The sequence below is a fragment of the Mesocricetus auratus genome, unplaced genomic scaffold (assembly GCF_017639785.1).
Source record: "Mesocricetus auratus isolate SY011 unplaced genomic scaffold, BCM_Maur_2.0 Super-Scaffold_6730, whole genome shotgun sequence".
In the NCBI taxonomy this organism is placed as follows: Eukaryota; Metazoa; Chordata; class Mammalia; order Rodentia; family Cricetidae; genus Mesocricetus; species Mesocricetus auratus.
The window spans coordinates 116,440,921-116,466,013 of NW_024429184.1; the positions used below are offsets into that span (position 1 = coordinate 116,440,921).

The 25,093-nt window shown below is 48.9% G+C and overlaps 1 protein-coding gene across 2 annotated transcripts; it reads left to right on the plus strand.

Moving 5' to 3' along the window:
- Positions 1-524: 524 nt before the first annotated feature.
- On the plus strand, positions 525-24,035 carry Pcdh12 (protocadherin 12). Of its 2 annotated transcripts, XM_040741891.1 has the most exons (6): positions 525-614; positions 7,651-7,770; positions 8,808-11,991; positions 15,037-15,134; positions 17,225-17,376; positions 22,026-24,035. In XM_040741891.1, exons 3-6 carry the CDS (start codon positions 9,112-9,114, stop codon positions 22,409-22,411), a joined length of 3,516 nt encoding a protein of 1,171 aa, XP_040597825.1. In that variant the 5' UTR covers positions 525-614; positions 7,651-7,770; positions 8,808-9,111; the 3' UTR covers positions 22,412-24,035. The 2 variants fall into 2 exon arrangements, with proteins under 2 accessions (XP_040597825.1, XP_005069115.1); XM_005069058.4 differs by lacking the exons at positions 525-614; positions 7,651-7,770 and having other exon boundaries at positions 8,714-11,991.
- Positions 24,036-25,093: the final 1,058 nt, after the last annotated feature.

The window sequence follows — 25,093 nt, forward strand, 5'->3', positions numbered from 1 at the left end:
TACTACACAAGCCATGCATCAGCAGGCCTTCCACCAGGCCCCACACTCATTGCTTCCCAGGAGGCATCCAGAAACTCACTTCTGCACACAGCCTTCTTTCCAGGGGCCGTCATTCCAGGGGCATCCCCAAACCAGGCCATTTACACTTTGAGACAGCAACAGTATGGAAAGAAAAGTTCTGTCCAGCCCCAGAAGAACTGGATGCTGGAGAGGGCTGCCCAGCACAGAAGTATCACTGACGTTTAAATTTTGAGTTTTTCCAGGTCTGGACATTGAACGCAGGAACTTACATATATAAGGCCAGCGTTCTGTCACTGTGCTATCCTACTGCGGTGGTTTAAATAAGAACTATCCCCATAGTTTCAGGCATTTAAGCACTTGGTGGCCAGTTGGTGGTACTGTTTGGCGAAGTTTAGAAGGTGAGGCCTGGCTGCAGGAAGTGTGTCACTGGGGGCAGACTTTACGACGAAAGAACCTTGCCTGTTTTCAGTCTCTTCTCTCTGACTCACACTCACAGCACAAGATGTGAGCTCACAGCTTCCTGTTCCTGCCACGGTGCCTGTCATTCGCTGCCACGCTCCCAGACTCTCATTCTTCGGAACAAACCTTCTTCTGTAAGTTGTCTTGGTCCTGGTGCTTCATCTCAGCAATAGAAAGAAACTAAAGATAGATGTTAGTACCAGACAGTGGGCTCCTGCTGTGAAGAACCTGACCTCAGTTGTTTTATTCTCTTGGAGGAATGTGGAAGACTAGGAAGGTGGTTGAATGCTCTAAGCAGAACACAGTGGACTCTTCTGGGATCTTGGAAGAGAGCACTTAGTGCAATAAGGACTGTAGAGGCTCAACTCAAGTGATTTCAAAGGGGAATGTTAGCAGCTGGGCTAGAGGCCTTTCCTGTGATGTTTTCACAAAGAATGTGGCTGCCTTCTGCCCTTGTCCTAAGAACTTGCCTGAGGCTAAATCAAATAGCGGTGAGCTAATTTTTGGGGGGGAGGCAAGTTCAAGAAAGTATAATATTGAATCTGTGGTATGGATATTATTGATGACTGTTCCATAGGCCTACAATAAGAAAAGAGGACACAAGGCAGAGAGAAATAGAAAACATACAGTTTGCAGAGAAAGAGAATTTCAGGCTTGTGCTGAAAGAGGTAAAGGGATTGGGAGAGACCTCAGCTCTGCACTGGAATAAAGGGATGAGTGCCTCAGGGAGAGACCACACACAGCTAAGCCCCCAGCTTGCAAAAGAACCTAAGTTCTTTTCTGCTCCTAAAACACAGCTGAATAAAAGCTCTGCCTGTGTGATTCAAGGGTGTAAGGTCCATCCAGTCTGGCAGCTGACCTTGGCAGGTGTCATCTGTGTGGTAGTGGCTTTACGGGCACAAAGGATGCCAGGTGAAGGAGTTGTGTTTTCCCACAGCAATGGGAAGTAAACTAAGATACCCAGTGGCCCTTATCATTGACTCTTGGTGGTTCCTTGTCACTGTGTATTTGTTTACCGTGTAGATCTTAAGGGAATCTGAAAACTTGATTGTTATTTTTTAATGTAGGTTTTGTCCTAAAAACAAAATAAAACAAGCAAATGCTAAGTAGAAGCATGCAAATAACTGTTATGAATAATTAACAGAGTCCTGACCATGCGCTAGACTCTGCTGGAAGTCCTGTGTACTGACTGAGCTTAATATACAGCAACCCAACATACAGCCTTTGTCACGATCATCATCAATATCCTAGTTGTCATTATCCCTATTTTTAAATTTTAATTATGTGTACGTGTATATATACATATATACACATAAGTACGGGTGTTCACTAAGGCCAGAGGCACTAGGTCCCCCTAGAACTGCAGCTACAGGCAATTGTAAGACACCCAATATGGATGCTGGAAACCAATTCGGGCCCTCCACAAGAGCAGGATGTGCTCCTAGCCACTGAGACACCACTCCAGCCCCTCCAGCCCTGTTTTAAAGCTGGGGAATTGATCTTGAAGACGGTTATTGGTTTGCCATTGTCTCTGACAGAGTAGATCACAGACAGAGAGCCAAGCTATGAACCTGGACAGTAGGAACGCTGAGCCTGCATCATTTTCCCCAATGCCATGCTTAGAGCACCTCAACACTTCACAAATAAAGTGGTCAGTTGTGTCTGTTAAGGAAAACTAGCTGGTGTGACTAGCTTCCTGATTCAGTGCAGTTCAACAACCCTATGGGTCATCCCAGGATGATGTAAAGACATATCCCTGCAGAAGCTTCAGGTGTCTGACAGCGTGGAGTATTTCCTGTACTTCTGATGCAAGGTAGAATTTGGTTATGATAATGGGCACAGAATTATCGTGTTTATACTTGCAACCTGGCATTTTATTGTTATTCCCCTGAACAAGAGTGAAAAGGGTTGTGTAACCCCAAGGTAACATAGTTCTGTGAGGAGGAAAGAGGCAGAGGCTTAGCAGTGGCTGCCATCATAAATCAGTGTGTGGCAGTTTCTCTCAGAGCTCCGGGCTCAACTCTGAGCTGTCAGAAACTTGTAAAGGGAAGCCCCGTGAGAATTTATGTGATGACGGAAAGGCTCATTTTCCTTCCTGCAAGAGCCTTTCTGGAGCAAGGAGAGAGTTAGGCTGATTAGATTCTCTACGGAGAAAAAAACCCAAACCCAAGGTTCAGAGGGAGGGAGAATGTGGGTCAACTTGAGCTATTTGCCTTGCCCCCTAAAAACTGACCTTGTAAACAAAGAGGAGCATGTTGAATGCCACCAAATAAATGGATGATTGGGGGACTGAATGATTTAATGACTGAGTGTGATCCAGGCTTCCTCTGGGCTCGCTCTTGCAGGGTGAGAACAGTTCGATCCCAGACTGACCCAGAAATGCTGAGCGCATAACAAGGCAATCCACAGAGTCAGCTTCTGAATATTCATGTGCAGATGATGCTCCCGGTCAATGTGTTTGGTTTTTGTGTTTACTGATACGTTTTCAAATTCACTGTGTAGACCAAAATTGTAGGGTGTTGGGGGACGGGGAGAAAGTCGTGCTGAAGTGAATATTATTTCTGGGCAGGGCTGTAGGGTAAAAATACTTAGAGCAAAAATGTATTCACTGTTTATCTGAAATTCAGATCTAACTGGGCGCCCTGTATTTTTATATACCAGATCTGGCGATCTGTTTCCGAGCCAATTCTGCTCAGGGGAGGGTTGAGGCCGGTAGCTGGGGACACGCTACACCTGGAAGCTACAAGGAGGGAAAGCCAAAGGTGGGGTCTAAGAAACAGAGAGCTGTGCGGAATGCGGAGACAGAACCAGGTGACTCCAGAGGTCAGATAAGCAGAGAGACACAGGTATTGGGAGAAAAGGTGACCTGGAGGATGCTGGGTAAGGGAGCATCCTCACTTTCTGACGAAGCTATGGAGTCAGTTGTAGGATTTGGCTTTATAAGGCGCTTCTGAAAAACTCTTCTCAGAGTTCCCAGTGGGGAGTACATCAGGAGCGCCTGTAGAGATTGGAATTGAAGTCTACAAGCCAGGAGACACATCTAGATGTAACTCCAAGACTTGACAGATAAGGCAGGAAGACCAGGAGTTCAAGGCCAGTCTGAGCTACTGAGATCCCTCTTCAAACAGCAATAACACACACACACACACACACACACATACACACACACACACACACACACACACACACACACACACACACACCAAAACAAAACAAAAAAAAACCCAGAATTCAAACAAGTAAATTAAGCTAGGCAGTGGTGTCCCACACTTTTAATCCCAGCACTCATGAGGAAAAAGTAGGCGGATGTCTGAGTTCAGGACCAGCCTGGTCTACAGAGTGAGTTCCAGGACAGAGAGACCTTGTTTCAAAAATCCAAAAAGAAAAAAGAAAAAGAAAAGAACACATACATTAGTGCCTTCACCTCTGAAGATTGGTGAGAGAGATTGAAATTACTATCAATCTATTTTTGCATTTTTCCTGAAAATCATGAAGGAGGCGCATAGTTTGCCACAACTTCTTCAAATGGCCTTGCCTTTCACTCCCTTTAGAGCCTGTTTTCTCCAGCACCGCTCTTAACTTCTTCAATTTTCATTGCTACTTTTTCATCTTATTACGTAGGTCAATGTGGTCTCGTCAGAAAAAGGATTCAACTAATCTGATACTAGAGGCCTTCTAGAAGGAGTGATAGTTAAAGATTGAAGAATCATCCTTGGCAGACTGGGAAAGGAGAAATATGAATTTTCTTAGCCTGCCTCAAGCATTTCTCAAGCTTTCCAGTCATTCCATGTGTGGCCCCCTTGAAGTCTACCACTCTTTTCTAAGACAGAACACCTTTTTATTTCTTAAAAAGCCCTATATCTTGGCAAGTTTCTCTTTGCAAAGTCCACTTATCTTTCTGTACTTGTCCTGAAAGCGATGGAATGATGTGAGATTTGACATTTGTTACCTGTCCTAGTAAAGCCCTAAAGTGTCGTGCCAAGGCAAGTGACCCAGAATAACTAGCTGAGTCCCTCTAGTCAAGACACCTGGCTCTCACTCAAACAACGGCTGGCTCTAAAAGGAGGGTGGCCTTGGATGGTCCAGCCACCTCTGTGAGTGGAATACTCCTGGGGGCAATGCTGTTGGAGCTATCTTAGTAGGCAGTCTCTGGAGAGCCAATCCTGAAGGTCAAGTCAGGACGTCTATACTGAGTGGGTGGGCTTGGCCTTTACCTAGTGGTCTTGTAAATACCTCAAGAGACTGTGCTGCATCTTACTAGTGTAAGTCCTGGAGGTTCCAACTGTTCTGAACAGATTCGCTGGTTCTTGCCCTTCTCGTCTTACCCCTCAGTTCCTCGCTGTGCCCCAGGAGTCACCTCAAGGCGTGGGTGAGCAAACCAACAGTCCCAATCTACTGTTGTCTTCAAAGCTCTAGGACCTGAGGGAGGCCATGTTCAGCTCTTTCAAACCTATTTCAAATACTTTTTCTCTGCTCCTTCCAAACGTCTTTCAAAATTCAAGGAAATAAAATCTTTCTAAACAAATTCCAGTAACAGCTCCACTTACCCTTTGACAGACCGCTATTAAAGGTCAGCTTTCCCCAGAAGAAGGAAGGAAAGAGGACAGAATGGAGGCCTCCTTCCCAGAGGCACCACCTGTGAACACTGTGAAGTCTTGTTTCACAAACTTTTGAGACTTCCAAGGGGTGGCTCAACTTCATGTCACCAGTGCCAATAACAAGCACATAGCAATTATTAAATAAAAAAATCACACCTAGAAAGCTGTGAATGGCAGCATGCACCTGTAATCTCAATACTCAGGAGGCCAAAGCAGGTAGATAGGGAATTTAAGATCATCTTTTGCTTCACCGGGATTTCAAGGTCATCCCAAGCTGTACAAAACCCTGTCTTAAAGATCCCAAAACCCAATACTCAAAACAAAGCAATAACAACAAAACACATGTGAAATACAAATTCAAAGTTTTGTGATGTGAGTTCATTTTTTTGTATTCATGGTCATAACACATGAATGTATGCATAAGCACACATATTCTATTATATGTAATTGTATATAGCATTGCTAAATATCCACAGCAGTTTCTTCTCAAGAATACAAATAACACATGTAAAATCATGAACTCCATTGTTTCTTTCTGAGCCCTGGTTATCTTTTGGTGTTGTTGCCATTTTGAGACAGGACCACATGTAGCCCAGGCTGACCTCCAACTTTCTTTATAGACAAGAATAACCTTGAACTTCTGATGAGTACTGACTTTACATAAATGTAGTGCCACAGCCAGATTAGGTCATCTATTAAGACAATGGTTCTCAACCTGTGGGTATGTGACCTTTGAGGGTCACACATCCGATATTTGCATTATGATTCATAGCAATCTATGAAGTAGCAGTGAGATAACTTTGTGGTTGGGGTCACCCCAAATGAGGAACTATGCTAAAGGTCACAGCGTTAGGAAGGCTGAGAACTGCTGCTGCATGGAGACGTGTCATTATTTGTGGTCTCTTCTGGGCAGCACAGCTCTATGACCCCTCCCACCTTGGTGGCTGTCCCCTCCCACCTTGGTGGCTGTCCCCTCCCACCTTGGTGGCTGTCCCCTCCCACCTTGGTGGCTGTCCCCTCCCACCTTGGAGGCTGTCCCCTCCCACCTTGGAGGCTGTCCCCTCCCACCTTGGAGGCTGTCCCCTCCCACCTTGGAGGCTGTCCCCTCCCACCTTGGAGGCTGTCCCCTCCCACCTTGGAGGCTGTCCCCTCCGGCCTCTGTGCTTTGCTCTCTGCCTTTGACCACCAGATGGCATTCTGGAAACATGCCCACTCTGGAAACACTCTCTGCACCCAGCTCTTCTGCAGACTCTCAACTGGCCTTCCCGGGTGCAGCTGCAGAGGCTTTCTGGAAGACAAACCTTCAGGATCTTGGACAGCTTCTGTGTTCAAGCTTCTCTAGCCTGATGACTTGGCCGTGCGGTGGGGGCAGGGGAGGGGAGATGAGAGGACATGGGTAAATCACTCAGGACAGAGGCTGGCTACTCATTGCTGATCTCATTGTCCTGCTTTGAGCCAGCTCCTCTGGCTTCCAGAACAAGTTTTAGGTGCTTCCCGTGGGAACCCAGGCCTTTCATCATCCAGTGCCCCTGGTCCCGCCTTCCTTCGTCTGTGCCACACAGACCCCCCAGGCTCAGTGCAAGGAACCAGCTTGTCCACGCTGGAGTCTCCGCCCAGCCTTCGTCTGTGGCCTGCTTTGCCTTTCTCTGCTCTCCCCGTTGCCCTAGTGAACCACCCCTGTCCACCAGGAATCACTGAGCAACTGTCCTGAGGCTCTCGGGTCACAGTACACAGTGACTGCACTGGGGTCACCTTTCACTTCCCCCACTTCCGCACTGACCATAAGCCCTTTGGGGTGAAGGTCTCTTTGCTGCCCCATGCGGTGGTGGGATGAATAAGGGCCAGACAGTGAGGTCATCATGTAGGCTGTCACCAGAGCACAAGGAGCATCCGCTGTGTTCCTGTGCTCTGAGGCGGGCCACATGGCTTCCCTTGTAGTACAGCCTGTATCTTGCCCACCCAGAGCTAAGAGAGACCAGACAAAGGAAAAAAAAATGAACAAACAAGCAAGCAAAAGCAGAAAGGTAAATGCATGACTGACTTCACATTTGCATGTGAGCCTTAACCCTGCAAGATGAGAAAGAGAAAATGGTGGTCTCTACCTACTGCATGCTTCCTGCCCGGCCCCACACTCAGGCCTCCATGTGAATCGCTCTTTTTGTCCTTACTATAAACTTGTAGGATAGATGTCAACCACACTTTCAGAGACAGAAGCCCAGACGCAGAGACTCAGTCATTTGTGCTCTAAATCTGTAAGAGTCTGGCAGTCCCCAAAGCTGTGTCATAGGAGGTGGCCCTATGGACTCAGGACACTTGCCATGGCTCAGTGGACCCGCTGAGATGGTTGAGTAAACTCCATGAGTGAAATGAGGATGGAAGGGCATCGGGAAGGGGAGGGAGCACGTGGCTAACCATCAGCCACCCAAGCCTGACTGCCATGGATCTCTATGCCAACAAGCCCTGAGTGGTGTCACTGTGTCCAAATGGGGCATCTCTGGCCCCGAGGACTCAGCAGTAGACACCCATCTCTGGGAGGCTGACCTTAATTTCCATCATTCCAAATGCTTTACAGACCCCAGAGTAAACCAACATAAGGTTGGAAGAATATTGGAGGCAACAGAAGGAGGGAAACAGAAGCCACGAGGCCGTGCAAGCAGCCTGCCCACTCCTCTGTCCTCCTGCACCTTGGGAGGTGAGTGGGATGGAGGGCTCACCTCAAGTCCAGAGGAGGGAATGGAGGCGGGGCAGCTGTCTTCACAGGACTCTCATAAACAAAAGGGGGGGTGAGAAGAATTGCAGGAAGGGAGGGAAAGACGGATTAAAGGGAGAGGAAGGTGTGGGAGAAGGGAACATGAAAAGCTGGAGGCTGAGGAAGGGAGGTGGGGGTTCCCCAGACAGAGACTCAAGTTGGACCAGATGCAGAGAACAATGGATCCCAAGGATCTCAGGAAGGGGAGGGGGGGAGGGGAGCCTTGCAGTCAGACCAGACAGGTCTCTCCTTCAGTACAGCTTCTGGTAGAACTGTTGGCACCCTCAGGGGTCAATGTGAGTCAAAACTACCCCACGGCCAAGGTAAGAGTGCCAACAGCAGCTGGATTGAATTCTGTCAACTACAATACCCTTACCCAAACAACACTGTTGTTTGTGATTTGCGACCAGGACTGGACCTAGGGATTTTTATACATCATTTCATCCAGTCTCCCCAATTTCCAGCAGGGAGGACAACTATTCTCCTCCACACCCCACTTTGAAGATGAAGGAATAGAGGCTCAGGCAGGTTAAGTCATTAGTCAGCGTTTGAACCGGTGCCATTTTCTACTAATAACGGTTGCTTCTCAGAGAGACAAACATGGGGGCAAAGTTGAGGCAGAGAGTCCAACAAGCATAAGAAAAAGACAGGGGCTGAAGGCAGAAGAATAGAGGAAGAAGAAAAGAAGAGGAGCAGGAAGAGAGATGGGGAGCCTGAGGTGCCCTAGAGGGACATCAGCATAGGTCTTTGCTCACTCGGCCACACAGTGGCCGCTGTCCCTCATTGGCTGCGTGGACAGCACCTTCCCATGCAGCCCGTCCAGGGAGCCTGGCCTCATCCTCTCAACCTCACAGGAAATGCTCCTTCTCTAATTGCCATTGAAACTCACAGCCCTCCCTTTTCCTGTAGGTGGGGTTTCCATAGGAAAAGCTGCTTCTCTGTTTGTAAGTCAGATCCCTACTTCCCGCTTGCTTTACTAGGTCAAGTCTCTCTCAGCCGGGTTCCTGCCCAGCGCTGCTAAGTGGAGCAGCTGGTGCTGCTGCGGAACACAGCCCCCTCTGGCAGTTCATCGGTGTGGGGGCCTCACCAGTCACTGTTCACAAAGATGGCCTTGCTGGCGATCCTGCTTCTTCCAGCATCTTCTAATTATGGGACAAAGTTGTACCAGCAAGTCTGAAGTGGGAGATCCAGGCTGATCGAGCCATTCAGGGACCACTGGGGGATGTGTCCTGCCTTTGAAGAGCTAACTCCAGTGGGTTGAGTCCAGCTCTCCCTGCGGTAAGCATGATGCTACTTCTGCCATTCCTGCTAGGGCTCTTGGGGCCAGGAAGCTACTTGTTCCTTTCAGGGGATTGTCAGGAGGTGGCCACTCTCATGGTGAAATTCCAAGTGACAGAGGAAGTGCCATCCGGCACAGTGGTAGGGAGACTGTCCCAAGAACGGGGAGTGGAAGAGAGGCGTGGGAAGGCAGGAGATGCCTTCCAGATCCTGCAGCTGCCTCAGGCACTGCCCATTCAGATGAAGTCTGAGGATGGCCTGCTCAGCACTTCGAGCCGGCTGGATCGGGAGCAGCTATGCAGGCAGCAAGATCCCTGCCTAGTGTCCTTTGATGTGCTTGCCACAGGGGCTTCGGCTCTGATTCACGTGGAGATTCAGGTACTAGACATCAACGACCACCAGCCTCAGTTTCCCAAGGGTGAACAGGAGCTGGAAATCTCTGAGAGTGCCTCTCTGCACACACGAATCCCCTTGGACAGAGCTCTTGACCAAGACACTGGTTCTAACAGCCTGTATTCCTACTCCCTGTCTCCCAGTGAACACTTTGCCCTGGATGTTATTGTGGGGCCTGATGAGACCAAGCATGCAGAGCTTGTGGTAATGAAGGAGTTGGACAGGGAAGTCCACTCGTTTTTTGATCTAGTTCTGACTGCCTATGACAATGGGAATCCCCCTAAGTCAGGCACTAGCGTGGTCAAGGTCAATGTCCTGGATTCCAATGACAATAGCCCAGTGTTTGCTGAGAGTTCCCTAGCACTAGAAATCCCAGAAGACACTGCCCCTGGCACTCTTCTCATAAACCTAACTGCTACGGATCCAGACCAAGGACCCAACGGGGAGGTAGAGTTCTTCTTTGGCAAGCATGTGTCTTCAGAGGTGATGAATACCTTCGGCGTAGATGCCAAGACAGGCCAGATCATTCTGCGCCAAGCCCTGGACTATGAAAAGAACCCTGCCTATGAGGTAGATGTTCAGGCAAGGGATCTAGGTCCCAATTCCATTCCAGGCCATTGCAAAGTTCTCATCAAAGTTCTAGATGTCAACGACAATGCCCCAAGTATCCACGTCACGTGGGCCTCTCAGACGTCACTGGTGTCAGAAGATATTCCCAAGGACAGTTTCATTGCTCTTGTCAGTGCGAATGACTTGGACTCGGGAAACAATGGTCTGGTCCACTGTTGGCTGAACCAAGAGTTGGGCCACTTCAGGCTGAAAAGGACTAATGGCAACACGTATATGCTGCTCACCAACACCACACTGGACAGAGAGCAGTGGTCTGTATATACTCTCACTGTGTTCGCTCAAGACCAAGGACCCCAGCCCTTATCAGCTGAGAAGGATCTACGAATTCAGGTTGATGATGTCAATGACAACGCCCCTGTGTTTGAGAAGAGCCGGTACGAGGTCTCCACTTGGGAAAACAACCCACCCTCTCTTCATCTTATCACTATCAAAGCTCATGATGCTGACTTGGGCATTAATGGAAAAGTGTCATACCATATCAAGGACTCCCCTGTTTCTCACCTAGTAGCTATTGATTCTGAAACAGGAGAGGTCACTGCTCAGAAGTCACTGGACTATGAACAAATGGCAGGCTTTGAGTTCCAGGTGATCGCGGAGGACAGAGGGCAGCCCCAGCTGGCATCCAGCATGTCTGTGTGGGTTAGCCTCTTGGATGCCAATGACAACGCCCCAGAAGTGATCCAGCCTGTGCTTAGTGAAGGCAAAGCCACCCTTTCGGTGCTTGTAAATGCCTCCACAGGCCACCTTCTGCTGCCCATTGAGAACCCCCGTGGCTTGGATCCAGCGGTTACTGGTACAGCACCAATAGCCACCCACAGCCCCTGGCCTTTCCTTTTGGTGACTATTGTGGCCAGAGATGCAGACTCGGGGGCCAATGGGGAGCTCCTCTACAGCATTCGAAGTGGGAATGATGCTCATCTCTTTATCCTCAGCCCCTCCCGGGGGCAGCTATTCATTAATGTCACCAATGCCAGCGGCCTCATTGGGAGTCAGTGGGACCTGGGCATAGTAGTGGAGGACCAGGGCAGCCCCTCCTTGCAGACTCAAGTTCTGTTGAGGGTCGTGTTTGTCACCAGTGTGGACCACCTAAGGGACTCTGCTCGTGAGCCCGGGGTCCTGAGCACGCCGGTGCTGGCAACAATCTGCCTGGCTGCACTGCTGGCCATCTTTGGGTTGATCTTGGCTCTGTTTGTGTCCATCTGCCGGACAGAGAAAAGGGATAACAGGGCCTACAACTGTCGCGAAGCTGAGTCCACATACCGCCACCAGCCCAAGAGGCCCCAGAAACACATTCAGAAGGCAGACATCCACCTGGTGCCTATGCTCAGGGCCCAGGAGGGTGAGGCTGACGAAGTTAGGTCATCCCACAAGGATACCAGCAAGGAGGCATTGATGGAGACAGGCTGGGACCCCTGCCTGCAGGCCCCCTTCCACCTCACGCCAACCTTATACAGGACCCTGCGTAACCAAGGCAACCAGGGAGCCCTGGCAGAGAGCCAGGAGGGACTGCAGGACACCTTCAACTTCCTTTTCAGCCATCCCAGGCAGAGGAATGCCTCCCGAGAGAACCTAAGCCTTCCTGAGGGCCCTCCTGCCCTAGGCCAGCCACACTTAAGGCCTCTTAAGGTGCCTGGCAGCCCTGTAGCAAGGCTGGCTGGAGACCAGGGCAGTGAGGAGGCCCTCCAGAGCCCACCATCCTCCTCTGCAACCCTGAGACGGCAGCGCAATCTCAACAGCAAGGCGTCTCCTAAGGGAGAGTCGGGTCCCCACCAGATTCTGAGGAGCCTGGTGCGGCTATCTGTGGCTGCTTTTGCGGAACGGAACCCCGTGGAGGAGCTTGCTGGAGATTCTCCACCTGTCCAGGTACCTCTGGCGTGGGCGGCTCTTTTTCTGGTCACCCTGAGAACCCTACTAAGAGCATTAGACACCCTTACTCTTCATACTCACCCTTAGACATTGTGGCGCAGAGGCTGAGTTCAACAGATCTTAGCAGTGTGATCCCGAGTCTCCCTGACGGTGAACCAGGAATGGCAGTGAGGAGTGTGTGCCTTGCAGAGTTGCCCCAAGGGTCAGGCCAGTTACCCCTGTAAAGCACTTGCGCATGCCTGGCCATGTGGACACACAGCAAAGGCAGTGATTAGGAATACTAACTTTGGACTGAGGTTGTCTGGGTTCAAATCCTGGCTCTGCATCTTCCACCTGCGGCTCACAGAGAAGTTCCTCAGCTTATCTGTGTGGCAGGTACCCACTTTAGCGGCATGCTCCCTACAAGACTGTATCAAAACAAAATGAACGATCACTGACAGCAGTGTCTGTCTGGCCTGTAGTGTATGCTCAGCAATGATTACTATCTCCTCCACAAGGCCCCACTGCATCCCTGCTCTCAACCTGCTCATCTTGTCTAGGCAACCTCCCTGTGAAACAGTCAGGCCTAGGTGACACTCCCTCAGGGCATTTGCTTGAGACCCCAAAGTTTCCCAGCTAGGGAGACAGTGGAAACAACTTGTATAGGGATGCAAATCCCAGCTCAAACACAGCAATTTAGAACTGGAGAATGTAGGGAGTGACCTTTAACCTAGGAGTCTCATTTTCTTCATCTACGAAATGGGAATAACGAAATCAAACTCACTTGGTCTCTACTGCCTTGGAAAGGAGGACTAATGGGATGACGAGTAGTCATCTGCTTCATGCCTGAGGATTTACTAAGCACAAAGGGGAGTTCTTTTCAGGGATGGTCCTTAACATCCCTAACTGCTTCTCTGATGTCCAGAAAGCTTTCACTGGGCAAGGCTGAGCGTCAGATACATATTTTTGTTGGGCCAGACAAGCAGCTCAGGTTTCTCAAGGAGTAGGGAGGGACACGGCCCGCCTTTCCAACCCCCTTCCCAGGAAGCCACTTGGAGGTGGGTTAGCTATTCTCTTAGGAATCTCACTCTAGGACTCCCTGCAAACCCAGAGGAAACTCCTTCATTCATTCAATCACTCATCCACCGCTTTTAGGGTGAGCTCTTAGCCATGCCACTGGGCATGACAATAGAGAGCAGACAGACGTCTGCCTGACCACTGAAGTGATGGAAAGTGAAGTGATGGACAGAGAAGCACCCATTTGGAATCAATGGGAGGTCAAGAGTAAGATGCCCAACACCCAGGTCTCTCTGACAGTTGATGGTCAGACCCGAGTTCAAGTATCTGGCCTTGTGGCTTCGAGGCCTGTGAGCCTCAGGTTCCACATTTACAAAATGCATGGGTGGTATCACCTTCTTGCAGCTACTATGTAGCACAAATGAGATTAGTTGTCACCAGGTAATTACTAAGTGCTACCTGGGGCTCTATCAACAAGTAATTCGCCACGTGGCCTCAGTCTCATTATTATTTCCCTATTGATGAAACCGAGGCTGAGAATCCATAAGCAATTTTCTAGGGCCATGACGATGGGAGGTTAGGATGTAACAGGTTTAGCATGTGAATCTGAATCCAACTCCAGAGTTTGGATTCTAACTGTGTAGTGACTCTGAATGCCAGAATGCAGCCCTGGGCTTCAGGTTGTATTTACCTAGTGTCACGGGTAGAAGGTAGCTGGTGCTTCTCTTTTAAGGGCTTCTGGACCTGGTGGGGAGGCAGAAGCTACCTGAGGCAGGTGTGGGGCCCTGACTCTCCCAAGCCACAGTGCAACCCTGGTCCTGGCCACCCAGATGCACATTTTTAGAGGTAATGTCCCTGAGTGTCAGTGTCAACATTTCTAATAAGCACTGACGATGCTGTGGAGATTGGGAAGCTGAGGTCTCAAACCTGCCTGAATGTTCACAAGCTAGCAGCCATGAAGGAGAGCTGGATCTGCCAAGACGAGGTCTGTGTCCTCTACCTCCAGGTCCTGGGCTTGTGGGGCTGACAATCCAGGCAACCCCCACTTCTCCCATCGTTCTGAAACACCACCATTTTTTTTTTTTTTTGTCTTTGAGAACCGCTTAACAGTAGCTGTCTTCACTTAATGTCCAGACCGTCCAGTCTCTGGCGGAATTCCTGTAGAGCCCTGGTCTCAGCAGGAGTTCCTGGCCCACAGACAGAATTCAAAAATCATTCGTTGAATTGCCTAAAAGCCAGGTTTGGTGGCACATGCCTATAGTTCCAGTCCCTCAAGGGAAACCTGCACAGCACAGTAAGAGCCTGTCTCAAAAGACAAGCAAGTCAATGGTAACTGTCTTCAGCAGACCTCCTTGTTACTGCCTGCTCCAAAATAGGTTTGAGACTGCTGCTCCTACAGACCTCACCCCTTCCCACACTCCGCCTCTGTCATCCTCTTCCCTGCCTTCCTTGTAAGACCATGAACTTCCGAAGACAACAGAGGTCCCCTTGTCATTCTTACAAGTCCCACAGAAACATATGCCTGGTACAAAGAAATACTTTTTAAATCATGTCCATTGGCTGACAGGGTGAATAAGTGAATTGGTTAAATGACACCATTTCTTCCCTGTACCATGAAGTCTTGCATACCCCCCCAAATTCAAGCTAGAATGCTTGACTGCTGCTCAAAGGGGAAAAATAACTCTTGAAGAGAATCCTTATCAAAGCAACAACCGCATGATCCGGAAATGCCTTTTCCACTCCAACCCTCCACGCCCACCAATCACTCCAGAGAATGAGCTTATGGGGATGGTTCTGAGGGTCCCCATGCTGTCTCCTTTAGCTGCCCAGGGCCTGCAGTGACATGGCAAAGCCGGAAAGCACCCTCCCCCAGGTCCCTGTCTCAGTTACACAGGTCCATCCCCCCACCCCCCATCTGATCGCAGAAGCATCTGAAGCCAGAGGAAAAACTATAAAAAGAAAGCACCAGCATTGAGGGAAACATCCGGCGAGGAAGCGTGCTGGGTGGGAATTGTGTGGAGTCAACAGATTTTTCCTGTCTTGTAGCAAATCTCCCAGCTGCTGTCCTTGCTGCATCAGGGCCAATTCCAGCCCAAACCAAACCACCGAGGAAATAAATACTTGGCCAAGCCCGGCGGCAGCAGGTAAGCAGCATGTAGCACCCACAGCACTGTCTCCTCCAGGCCACTAGGTCACCCTGCCTAGGGCCTAAGTGAGTGTGGAAAGGTGAACACCCTGAGAGCCCAGCCCAGGGGGCACATGCAGCAGACAGCACCCATCCCCCTCTCTGGAGGCTCCATCCGGGGCCACTGTATTTATGATATTTGCAGGTCCCAGTGTCGCTAAGGAAATTGCTTCATCTCTTAGCTCTGACTATCTCCCCTGACTACTCGATTGGTTTGAAATCTGTAACTTTTACATTTCTTTTTATTGGCCTACAAGCATACTATGTAAGGGTGTAGCTGTGAGGGCGTGCCCCTGAGGGCGATCCAGGAATTGAAGAATCCTATTCTTCGATATGTGTGGAAAAATAGATCTTCCTCTTGCAGTCTCAACGTTTGAGTCTTTCTGAAGAAACTGCCAACAGACCAGTGAACAGGAGAAAAGCTATAGTAAATTTAAAATATTATTTTACATTGATTTATTTTGTATATGAGAAGGGGGAGGGGTGTGTGTGTGTGTGTGTGTGTGTGTGTGTGTGTGTGTGTGTGGCAGAGGACAGCATGTGAGTGTCTGTTCTCTCTTTTCTGTCACACTGGGTTCAGGGATTGAACTCAGGGGATGTGGGTTTGGCGGCAGGTGCCCTTAGCCACTGAGTCATCTGTCTCACAGACCCCATAACAATTTCTTAAATCGTTGTTTGATGTGATGCAGGAGAAGCCGTTAGACTGAAGCTCCAAGGACCCATCGTTAAGACTGGGTGCAGTGTTTCAGGGACACCTGTGAAATATAATTGGCTAACAGGGTATGAGCAAACTGAAGCTTAGACCAAGGAGGGAGTCCCAGCAAGGCTTATCTGGATGGCTTCTCTCTACCGAGCTTCCAGTGTGAGCCAGGAGCTTTTCTGGAATGAGAAACTAGCAAGCTGCAATCCAGCTAGGCAAGTCAGAGAATATCTTTACTGCCAGGAAGCAAAGGGGCAAAGTCAAGTGTGTTTTTAGGGTTTATGGTTGGCTTTGGGAAAAGTTCTAGTTTCTATGACCTACTTTGGGAAAGGAATTCTAGACGGCTATCTATTCGCCTGGGGTTGGGAGCTCTGGGATAGGAGGTCAGAGGGCCAGCTTTAAAAGCCTTCACATTTTGGCAGCTTTCCTGAACCCTAACAGTGCTCACATTCCGGAGTCAAGGGTCTGGGTTTGAATTCTTGCTTAATTACCTAGTCCACGGGGGCCTTAGGCAAGCTGTAAAAGTCTTCTGGGTGGTGGAATGGGAATGACTCTTCTGTACAGGCCTGAGTGGGTCCAATGAATGAGCGGTTTGCGTAACAGGAGGCCTGACTTAGGGTAGTCATCACCCTTACCCCCAGCTTGCCACCCCCTCGCTTAATAGCAGCAGAAATGGTCACAGAAATCAAATAGGAATCCTGGGTCTTCGAGCCCCTCAAGGAGACTTTTCAGCTGTAGGGATGGGCTTAGCCCTGAGTGACTATTGGAGGCCTTGAGGGTCAGTGAGACATAGGGGCCCCAGACTAAGCCCGGAAGCTGGGTGCAGGTGTAGATATAAATAGTTTAAGGATGTCCCATTCAGATGCTCTCAGAAGGAAGGAAGCCGTGGCCACTCATGCCATGTGTTAGCCAGGTGCCCAGTGTGCCGGGCATGTTCTGAGCACTGAACAGGAGGACAAGGAGCACGAAAGGAGGAAAAGCCCGGCTGATGCTGGGTAGACGACCGCGCCGACTGAAGACGTTTACTAAGTGCCACCCTGTGCCATATTCATTGAAGGTGACAGGGGGACAACAGTGAGCAGGACGACCAATGGCTTCATTTCTCCGCTGTGTGCCCACTGTTTAGACTGTTGCGGGGCACTATGCTAAACCTTTACCTACGAGGTCTCATTTACCAAACCTCATGAGAGTTACTAGTTCTTACTCCCATTTCATAGGAGGAGGAACGGTCAGCAGGAAGGCGGACAGTGTAAGACCCAGTTCACCCCGACTGTAAGCCAGGCTATGCACCAGTTCCCTGACACTTATGTGGGAATTCCTCAGCTGAAACCCTGTTGGCTTCTCCACAGGGCTACCAGCCCAGACGCAGATGGCCCGGGTGTCAGGCCCGGCGGCCAAGCAGAAGCTGACCTGGAAGAGGCCCCCTTAGGCACTGAGGAGGATCTTTCTGTGAAGAGACTTCTAGAAGAAGAGCTGTCCAGCCTGCTGGACCCCCACACAGGTAGGGGCGCCCTGGAGTCACCCCCGTGCTGTTTCCGCGTCCATCATCCACCCATGCACCCGCTCCAGAGTTGTCCAATCCACTGTGGAGAGGGGTGTGGTCTGGGGAGGGGTGTAACCAGCATTTTTTTTTTTTTTTTTGGTTTTACGAGACAGGGTTTCTCTATATTGTTTTGGAGGCTGTCGGTCCAGCCCGGCCTCGAGTGACCAGCATTTTATTTGCCCTGCAGTGTCAGAAAGTGGTTATCTACCTGTTTGTTTAGTTGTATGGTTGTGGTGGTGGTGTGCTTGTTTATGACAGGGTTCCAATAACGATATGTAGCCCAGGCTGACCTTGGAATCCTCCTGCCTCAACTTCCCAAGTGCTGGATTATAGTCATGAGCCACCATACCCTGCTTTCTCTTGTTTAATGATTGGGTTCTACTTTTTTAAAATTATTTATTTATTTTTATCTTATGTGCATTGGTGTTTTGTCTGTGGGACGGTATTGAATCCCCTGTAACTGGAGTTATAGACAGTGGTGAGTTGCTATAAAAAGTAGACCCCAGCCGGGCGTTGGTGGCACGCCTTTAATCCCAGCACTCGGGAGGCAGAGGCAGGCGGATCTCTGTGAGTTCGAGACCAGCCTGGACTACCAAGCGAGTTCCAGGACAGCCTCCAAAGCCACAGAGAAACCCTGTCTCGAAAACCCAAAAAAAAAAAAAAAGTAGACCCCAGGTTCTACTTTTTAGAAGTCATTGTTAAGAATAACCAACGGGGCTAGAGAGATGACTCTGTGGTTCACTCACTGGCAGCTCTTCTAGAGGACCTGGGTTCAGTTCCCAGCACCCACACAGCAGCTCACAACTGTCTGTAACTCCAGTGCAGCGGATCCAACACCCTCTTCTGAACTTGACAGGCACTAGGCACACACATCCTACACAGACAGATAGGCAGGCAGGCAAAACACTCATATACATAAAATAGAATAAATAAATCTTTAAAAAAGAAAGAGGATAACATAGCACGAGGCTTGACGTAGGGTCGCTGCTGAGTAAGCAGTTACTTTAGGTCTGTGTGCCAAGCGCCAGGACAGCCTACAGGCCGTCCTCTGGGGTAGATAATACCAAATGCAATGTACAGGTGAGCTGGCCTTCCCAGAGTCTCCTCTATCTTGGCTGGGAACCCAAACCTGAGCAATGTAAACCCAACTGCACTGTTGCTTTTGGCATATTTAAATAACCTTTCACTCCAGAAAAGAGACAACTCTTTAATATGATAATTGAAGATAAAGAGATTCTTCGTTTTCCTACAAAAACAATAGTTTTGAGTTGGAACATAGCTCAGTTGTGCTTGCCTGATCTGGGTTTATTCCCAAGTGCTGCATTTCCTAGGCCTGTTGGTTCAGCCTGAAATCCCAGTGCATTGGAGCTGGGGGCAGGAGGGCCAGAAGCTCAAGGTCATCCTTGATGAATCTGGGACTATTCTGAACTGCACAAGAGCCTATAAAAACAACAGGCAAGGCAGAGGAGGAGGCAGAAGGAAAGGAAAGCAAAGGGATTAGTTCTGACTGTAAACATAATACGAACTTTAATAAAAGACTCTCCCGGTCAAGCAAGCACCTTCCGTAGGAACTGGTCTGCCTCCTTTAGATGACACACCCACCCCTGGCCGTCCCAACCTCTGTTTCTGGAGTTAATTTATTCCTCACATGTTCCATCTGGCTACAAGGCAAGACATCTTTTGCCCTTTCTGGGCCTAAAAACCATAACTAGCACTGATACAGTGTTTTTTTAAGTGCAAGTCACCTCTTATAGGTTTCTCTGAAGAGAATACGAAGAGAAGGGGACTATTCATCATCCTCATTTCATAAAGGGAAAAAAGCTGAGGGTCAAGAGTGTTTAATAATTTGCCAAGAGTCATGCAACTAATGGCTATTAATATAGGCAATATGGCTCTAAATTTTAGAGCTGTGCTGTTCAATATGGTAGCCACTGGCCACATATGGCTATTTAAATGAAGTTAAATAAAATGAAATGTTGAGTCCTTAGTCATACAAGCTATACTTCAAGGGCTCAGTACCCACATATGGTTGGTGGCTACGGTTTTGTATTCTCTCATTGACCAGTTGTGGCTAGAACCCGAGGGCTCAATCCTTGACCTGTTCTGCTTCCCCACAGCCCAGAAGGCACGGGGCAACGTGAGTTGGGAAGACCATAAAGGGGGTGGGGAAGATTTTGCTGTCTAAGAACTAGATGCTCCAGGGCTACTGAGAGATGTATTTAGGACTTAGAGATCAGATTAAAAGAAAAATCTGAAGAAGTGATAATGATGATTCAGTGGGTGAAGTGTTTACCACGAAAGTTTGGGGATCTAAGTCTGGGTCCCCAAAGACCCATGTAAAAGCCAGGCATGACGGTGCACACCAGAAATCTTGGTGCTGAGGAGGCAGAGACTGGGGGGGTCCCTGGGACTTGTTGACTAGATAGCCTAGCTGAATCGTGAGCTCCCAGTTCAGTGAGAGAATGTCTCAAAAAATAAGTTGAAAGTCAGGCATAGTGAGTGGCATATGCCTTTGATTCCAGTACTCAGAAGGCAGAGGCAGGTGGATATCTGTGAGTTTGAGGCCAGCCTGGTCTACATAAGGAGTTCCAAGCCAACCAGAGCTACAACATGAGAACTCATCTCAAAAAAGAAAAAGAGAAATGGAATGAGACATCTGATATTGACTTCTGGTGGCTTACACACATGGGGAGGGTGTATTTTATGAAGATGAACTCACTGAATTCACTGAGCTCTCTGAATTCGTAATGAAGGTTACACAGTGAACTCATCATCACTTTCCAGCTGTTCTCAGATGCTCCATAATTTCCCATTCTCCTCTGAAGTGGATCATGAATCAGGAAAGGCTGGAGTCTGTATTACCAAGAATTCCAACTCTTATGTCTCAGAGTCTCAGGGAACTAATGTTTCAGTCTGCCAATGTCAAGGGTCAATCATCACATCTATTAATTATACAGCAGACAACCACCAATCCCAGGTAGGGGACCAGACACCCCATCCTGTGCAGTTGAGAACTGAAGACAAGAACCAGGGGATCATTCACAGATCCAAACAAATGATCAGTTGCATGTTGGAATGACCTTTTCAAGTTGCAAAAGCAGCATTCTGGTAAAGTAGGAAACAAAGAGCAAATCATTTGTGCCCAGAGAATTTCAGTTAATATTTTACCCTATTTCCTTCCAGCATCTTCTTCTAGTTAAAACAACTAACCTGAAACAAGCATTAAATACCTATTACCAGTAACACATTGTGTGTGTGTGTGTGTGTGTGTGTGTGTGTGTTTCATAAGCTACAAACTGGGGGGCTGGAGAGATGGCTCAGTGGTTAAGAACATACTAATTGGTCTTCCAGAGGTCCTGAGTTCAATTCCCGGCTCACAAGCATCTGTAGTGAGATCTGGTGCCCTCTTCTGGCCTGCAGGGGTACGTGCAGGCAGAACACTGTACACATAATAAATAGATAAATAAATCTTTAGAAAAAAAAGCAAGAAACTGGATCTCCCTCCTCCCCCACCTCCTGCATTGTCTTTGCTTTTGGGGCTAGAATCCATGTCTGTTTGTTTGTTGTTACTCGAGAAAGAGTCTTATGTAATCCTAGCTGGCCTGGGTAACCTGTTCTGTCCTGGAATTCCCAGCAAGCCTCCTGCCTCAGCCTCCTGAGTGCTGGGAGCGCAGGCATGTGCCATCACATCCCGCTCCTTGGGCATTATTTTGAGACAGTGTTTTCTGATGGAGAAATGAGAATACAAGTGTGACACTGGCATGAGAATCTAGGGGACTTTTTGTTTTTAAGCCACCAACACCCGGCTCTGGCTGCCCCGTCCCTTCCGCAGGACATCCTCAGGCAGGCGTCCCTTCTCAGATGGACACTAGGCCAGGAAAAGCAACGGTGTGAGGAGGTGACAGAGGGTCAGGTGGTGACAGCGCAGGCCCTGCCAGCTCTGGGAATCCCAGAGGCACATCGAGGGCCAGGCTTCCTAGAGAGTAGGTAGGGGGGAGTGCCAGGGCCTTCAAAGTCCTCAGACTTACAGCAGATTCAGCTTTGTTACTAGAAAACAAGCCTTCTTTGAGGGTAAATTTTCTCCTCCTTAAAATGGAGATAAGACTTTTGACCTCAAATGCCTGAGTAGGTGAAATGAGATAATTACGCAATTTTTGGCATATGAGCAGCTAGTAAGTGGTTATTATTATTTTTCTCGTTTTTTTTGGTTTTGTTTGTTTGCTTTTGAGATAAGGTCCCTGGATGGACTGGAACTTGAAGTATAGATGAGGCTGGCCTCAAATTTGCTGTGACTCCCTTGCCTCGGTTTCCCAAGTGTTGGGACACCTGCTGTGTTCCTCCATGCCATGCTCAAACAGGCTAACCCTGTCTATCTCGTGTCTCCTCCAAACCAAGCTCCTCCGGCTGCATTGGTCAGCAGCTTTCCTGCCCGGGGAGCCTGCCCGGCAAGGCCTCTTCCTTCCCGTCCAGTTCTCACCGTATGTGTCCCCCACCATTTCCTTTTCCTTCTTTGTCCCCTGCTGCCCTCCTGCTTACAGCCCCACCCCGCCCGGCTTCCCTGCGGTTCCCTGCATCTGGCCCTCATCGTGTCCCTCCTTCCTCTGCAGGTCTGGCCCTGGACAAGCTGAGTACCCCCGACCCAGCCTGGATGGCGAGACTGTCCTTACCCCTCACCACCAATTACCGAGACAACTTGTCTTCCCCTGACGCTGCAGCTTCAGAGGAACCGAGAACCTTCCAGACATTCGGCAAGCCAGCCGGACCGGGGCCGGAGCTAAGCCCCGCAGGCACGCGCCTGGCCAGCACGTTCGTCTCAGAGATGAGCTCGCTGCTGGAGATGCTGCTGGAGCAGCACACGGTGCCCGTGGAGGCTGCGTCCGCGGCTTTGCGGCGGCTCTCGGTGTGCGGCAGGACCCTCAGTTTAGACCTGGCCACCAGGGGGGCCTCCGGCTCGGAAGCAGAGGGCAGACTCGGTCGTGGCGGCAATCTGTGAACATGACTGGTTGGGATGCCGTTGGATCCAGGAACCAGGTCCCCCCGGAGATGTTAGGGTAACGCAGGCCTTGAGGATCTCAGAAAGCGAGCTGGTTTCTAAAATGGTGGAACTCACTGGCTAGAGATACCTCTAACTTCAGGGTGACAACGGATGCTGTATCCCACAGAGGAGAACTAACAGGCAATTGGCCAGAACACACTTGTAACCGATCCTGTGGCTGAGCCTTATGCAGGACAGGGACAGCTTGCTTCTCACCAAGGAGCTTGTGGTAAGACATAGAGTGTAAAGAGTTGGCCCTCAGGAGGAGCGAATGCTGCAGAGTGTAGGATCATAAGCAGGGGGGTGGCCTTACTGGAGGCTGGAGGCAGAGGACCGGCTCCTAGAGGAGCCAGGCAATGCCCTCTGACCCACTAACAAAGAAGAAAACTACAGCACGTTCTCCTGTTTGCCAGAGTACCACAGTGAGGTCTTTTTGTCATCTAATTCCTGGCATGAAACTGCTGTTGGGTCATGGCAGGAGTGGGTCACACTGGGTCCCAGTGACAGGTACGCAGATGACAGGTGTGTGTCCTTGACCTCACTCCATGATGCGACCCAACAATGTGCTTCTCAACCGGAAAATCAGGGCTAAGTAAAGCAAGACTGTAAATAGAGTATTTATGTGAGCCAGGCACTAGGCTTTCATTTGATTTTCCCCACAGTGCTAGGCTGGTGGTATTATTATACCCATTATTATTATTATTATACCCATTTCGCAGATATGAAGTCTTTCCCAGGAGTGAGTCGAGAGTAGCAGAGTCAGGATTTGTGCTCAGGTTGGCCAAACACCAAAGCCCATGCCATCAACCATGGCACTAGATTGCCAACCAAGGAATAGAAAAGGTAAAGACCCGGGATGAAGATTTGCAGATAGAAGGCGTTCAGACCCACATAACTGCCTGCTTACAAGCAGGGTTAAAAGGAGCTTGCTTCTGCCCAACGCCAGTCCCGTTTCCAGGGAGCTGCCCTTCAGACGCAGGACTCATCTTATCTGGCACCTCAGTTGGGGAAGTCTTTCCCTGTTGGCAGGCTTGGGTCTGTAACTGAGGCCCCAGAGGGTGGTGTGTGAACTGGAACTATGAAGTCCATACTGACAGCAGACAACCTTACAGATGTGGGAAGAGTGAAAGACAGCTAATACTCCCCAAGGCTTTTTGTCCCTGGAAATTCCCAAGCAGTCACAGCTAGTGTAGGGTAGTACGGGGTGCTCTCCTGGACACTGAAGGCAGAAGATAGTGTGCCTCAATTGTCCTCTGCAGGGCCAGCCATGCTCCCACCGAGGGCTGGTGACAGCTGCATACACTTGGAATGCAGGGTTAGTCCATCTTACAGATAAACACTGAGACTGGAAGAAGTTAAGGATTTCAGAGGCCAGGTCTGGGTCTCTCATGGCCTTGCTCCAGGTCAGGGTGACCATAGGAGACCTGGGCTTTTCCAGCTGTTTCACAGAGATGCTGGATTCCAGGCCACTGAGAGAGGCCATGAAAACCGGAGCTCTAGCATGTCCAGCCAGATGCCTGGCACAGATGATGCTAGAGACACTTGTTGAGTGGGTATATGAATGAATAAACGGGTAAACAAATGCTTCAGAGTTGCCTTTTGTTTATGTTGACTCCCCAGGGAGGACTTCCCTGCGGGGAAATAGTTCTACTATGTAAAAGCAAACTCTAAAGACTATAGAACAAAACTAGACCATGCTGATCTTACAAGTTATCAGTGGATTTACAGGTGGAGGAGAAATGGAGTGGGGAGATAACCTAGGGATGCTGGAAACATGCCTGAGACTCCATCATTAGAAACACTAAACCAAATAGAACAGTGGTGGCACACACCTTTAATCCCAGCACTTGGGAGACAGAGGAAGGCCAGTCTCTGAGTTTGAGGCCAGCCTGGTGTACAGAGTGAGTTCCAAAACAGTCAGGGCTACACAGAGAAACCTTGTCTCAAAAAAACAAACAAACAAAACAAAACCAAAACTGTTGAGAGAAGCCTTTTCCTTGCCAGCCATTTTGGTTTTTCCCCACCAGTCACCAGGGCTTTGCCACGTTGTAGTCCCCAAATAACATACAAGATGCTGTATTAATTATGAAGCTGTTGGTCTTGCTTGTTTCTTACTGGCTATCTCTGACTTAAGTATTTACTCCAAATTGTTAACCTAAGTATTTCTCTTACCGGAGAAAGGGTGCAGACTTCTTACCCCTATGGCAGCTACATGATGACTCCCTGTGTTTCTCCTTCCCAGAGCACTCCTCGACTCCTAATTCCACCTATCTTGCTTCCCTATTGGCCAACAGTGCTTTATTCAACAACCAATAAGAGACAGATTTACAGAATGGCATCTCTCATCATCTCCTCTTTTCTGTCTAAATAAAAAGAAAGGTTTTAACTTTAACATAGTCAAATTATATATAACAGAACAGTTATCAAGTATAACAATATAGTTACAATATTTTGTCCATTAACATTTAGTAAGATTTAAAGAAAATATCATCTATCCTATCTTTGTGAGTCTAAAGTCTTATATGTAGCTTACCTTTTATCATAACTAAGGAAAACTATGATTATAACTATCTGTCTTCAACTCCATCAAAGACCACAGGAGGATAATATATAAACACTAGGATTGACAGAGACATCTCG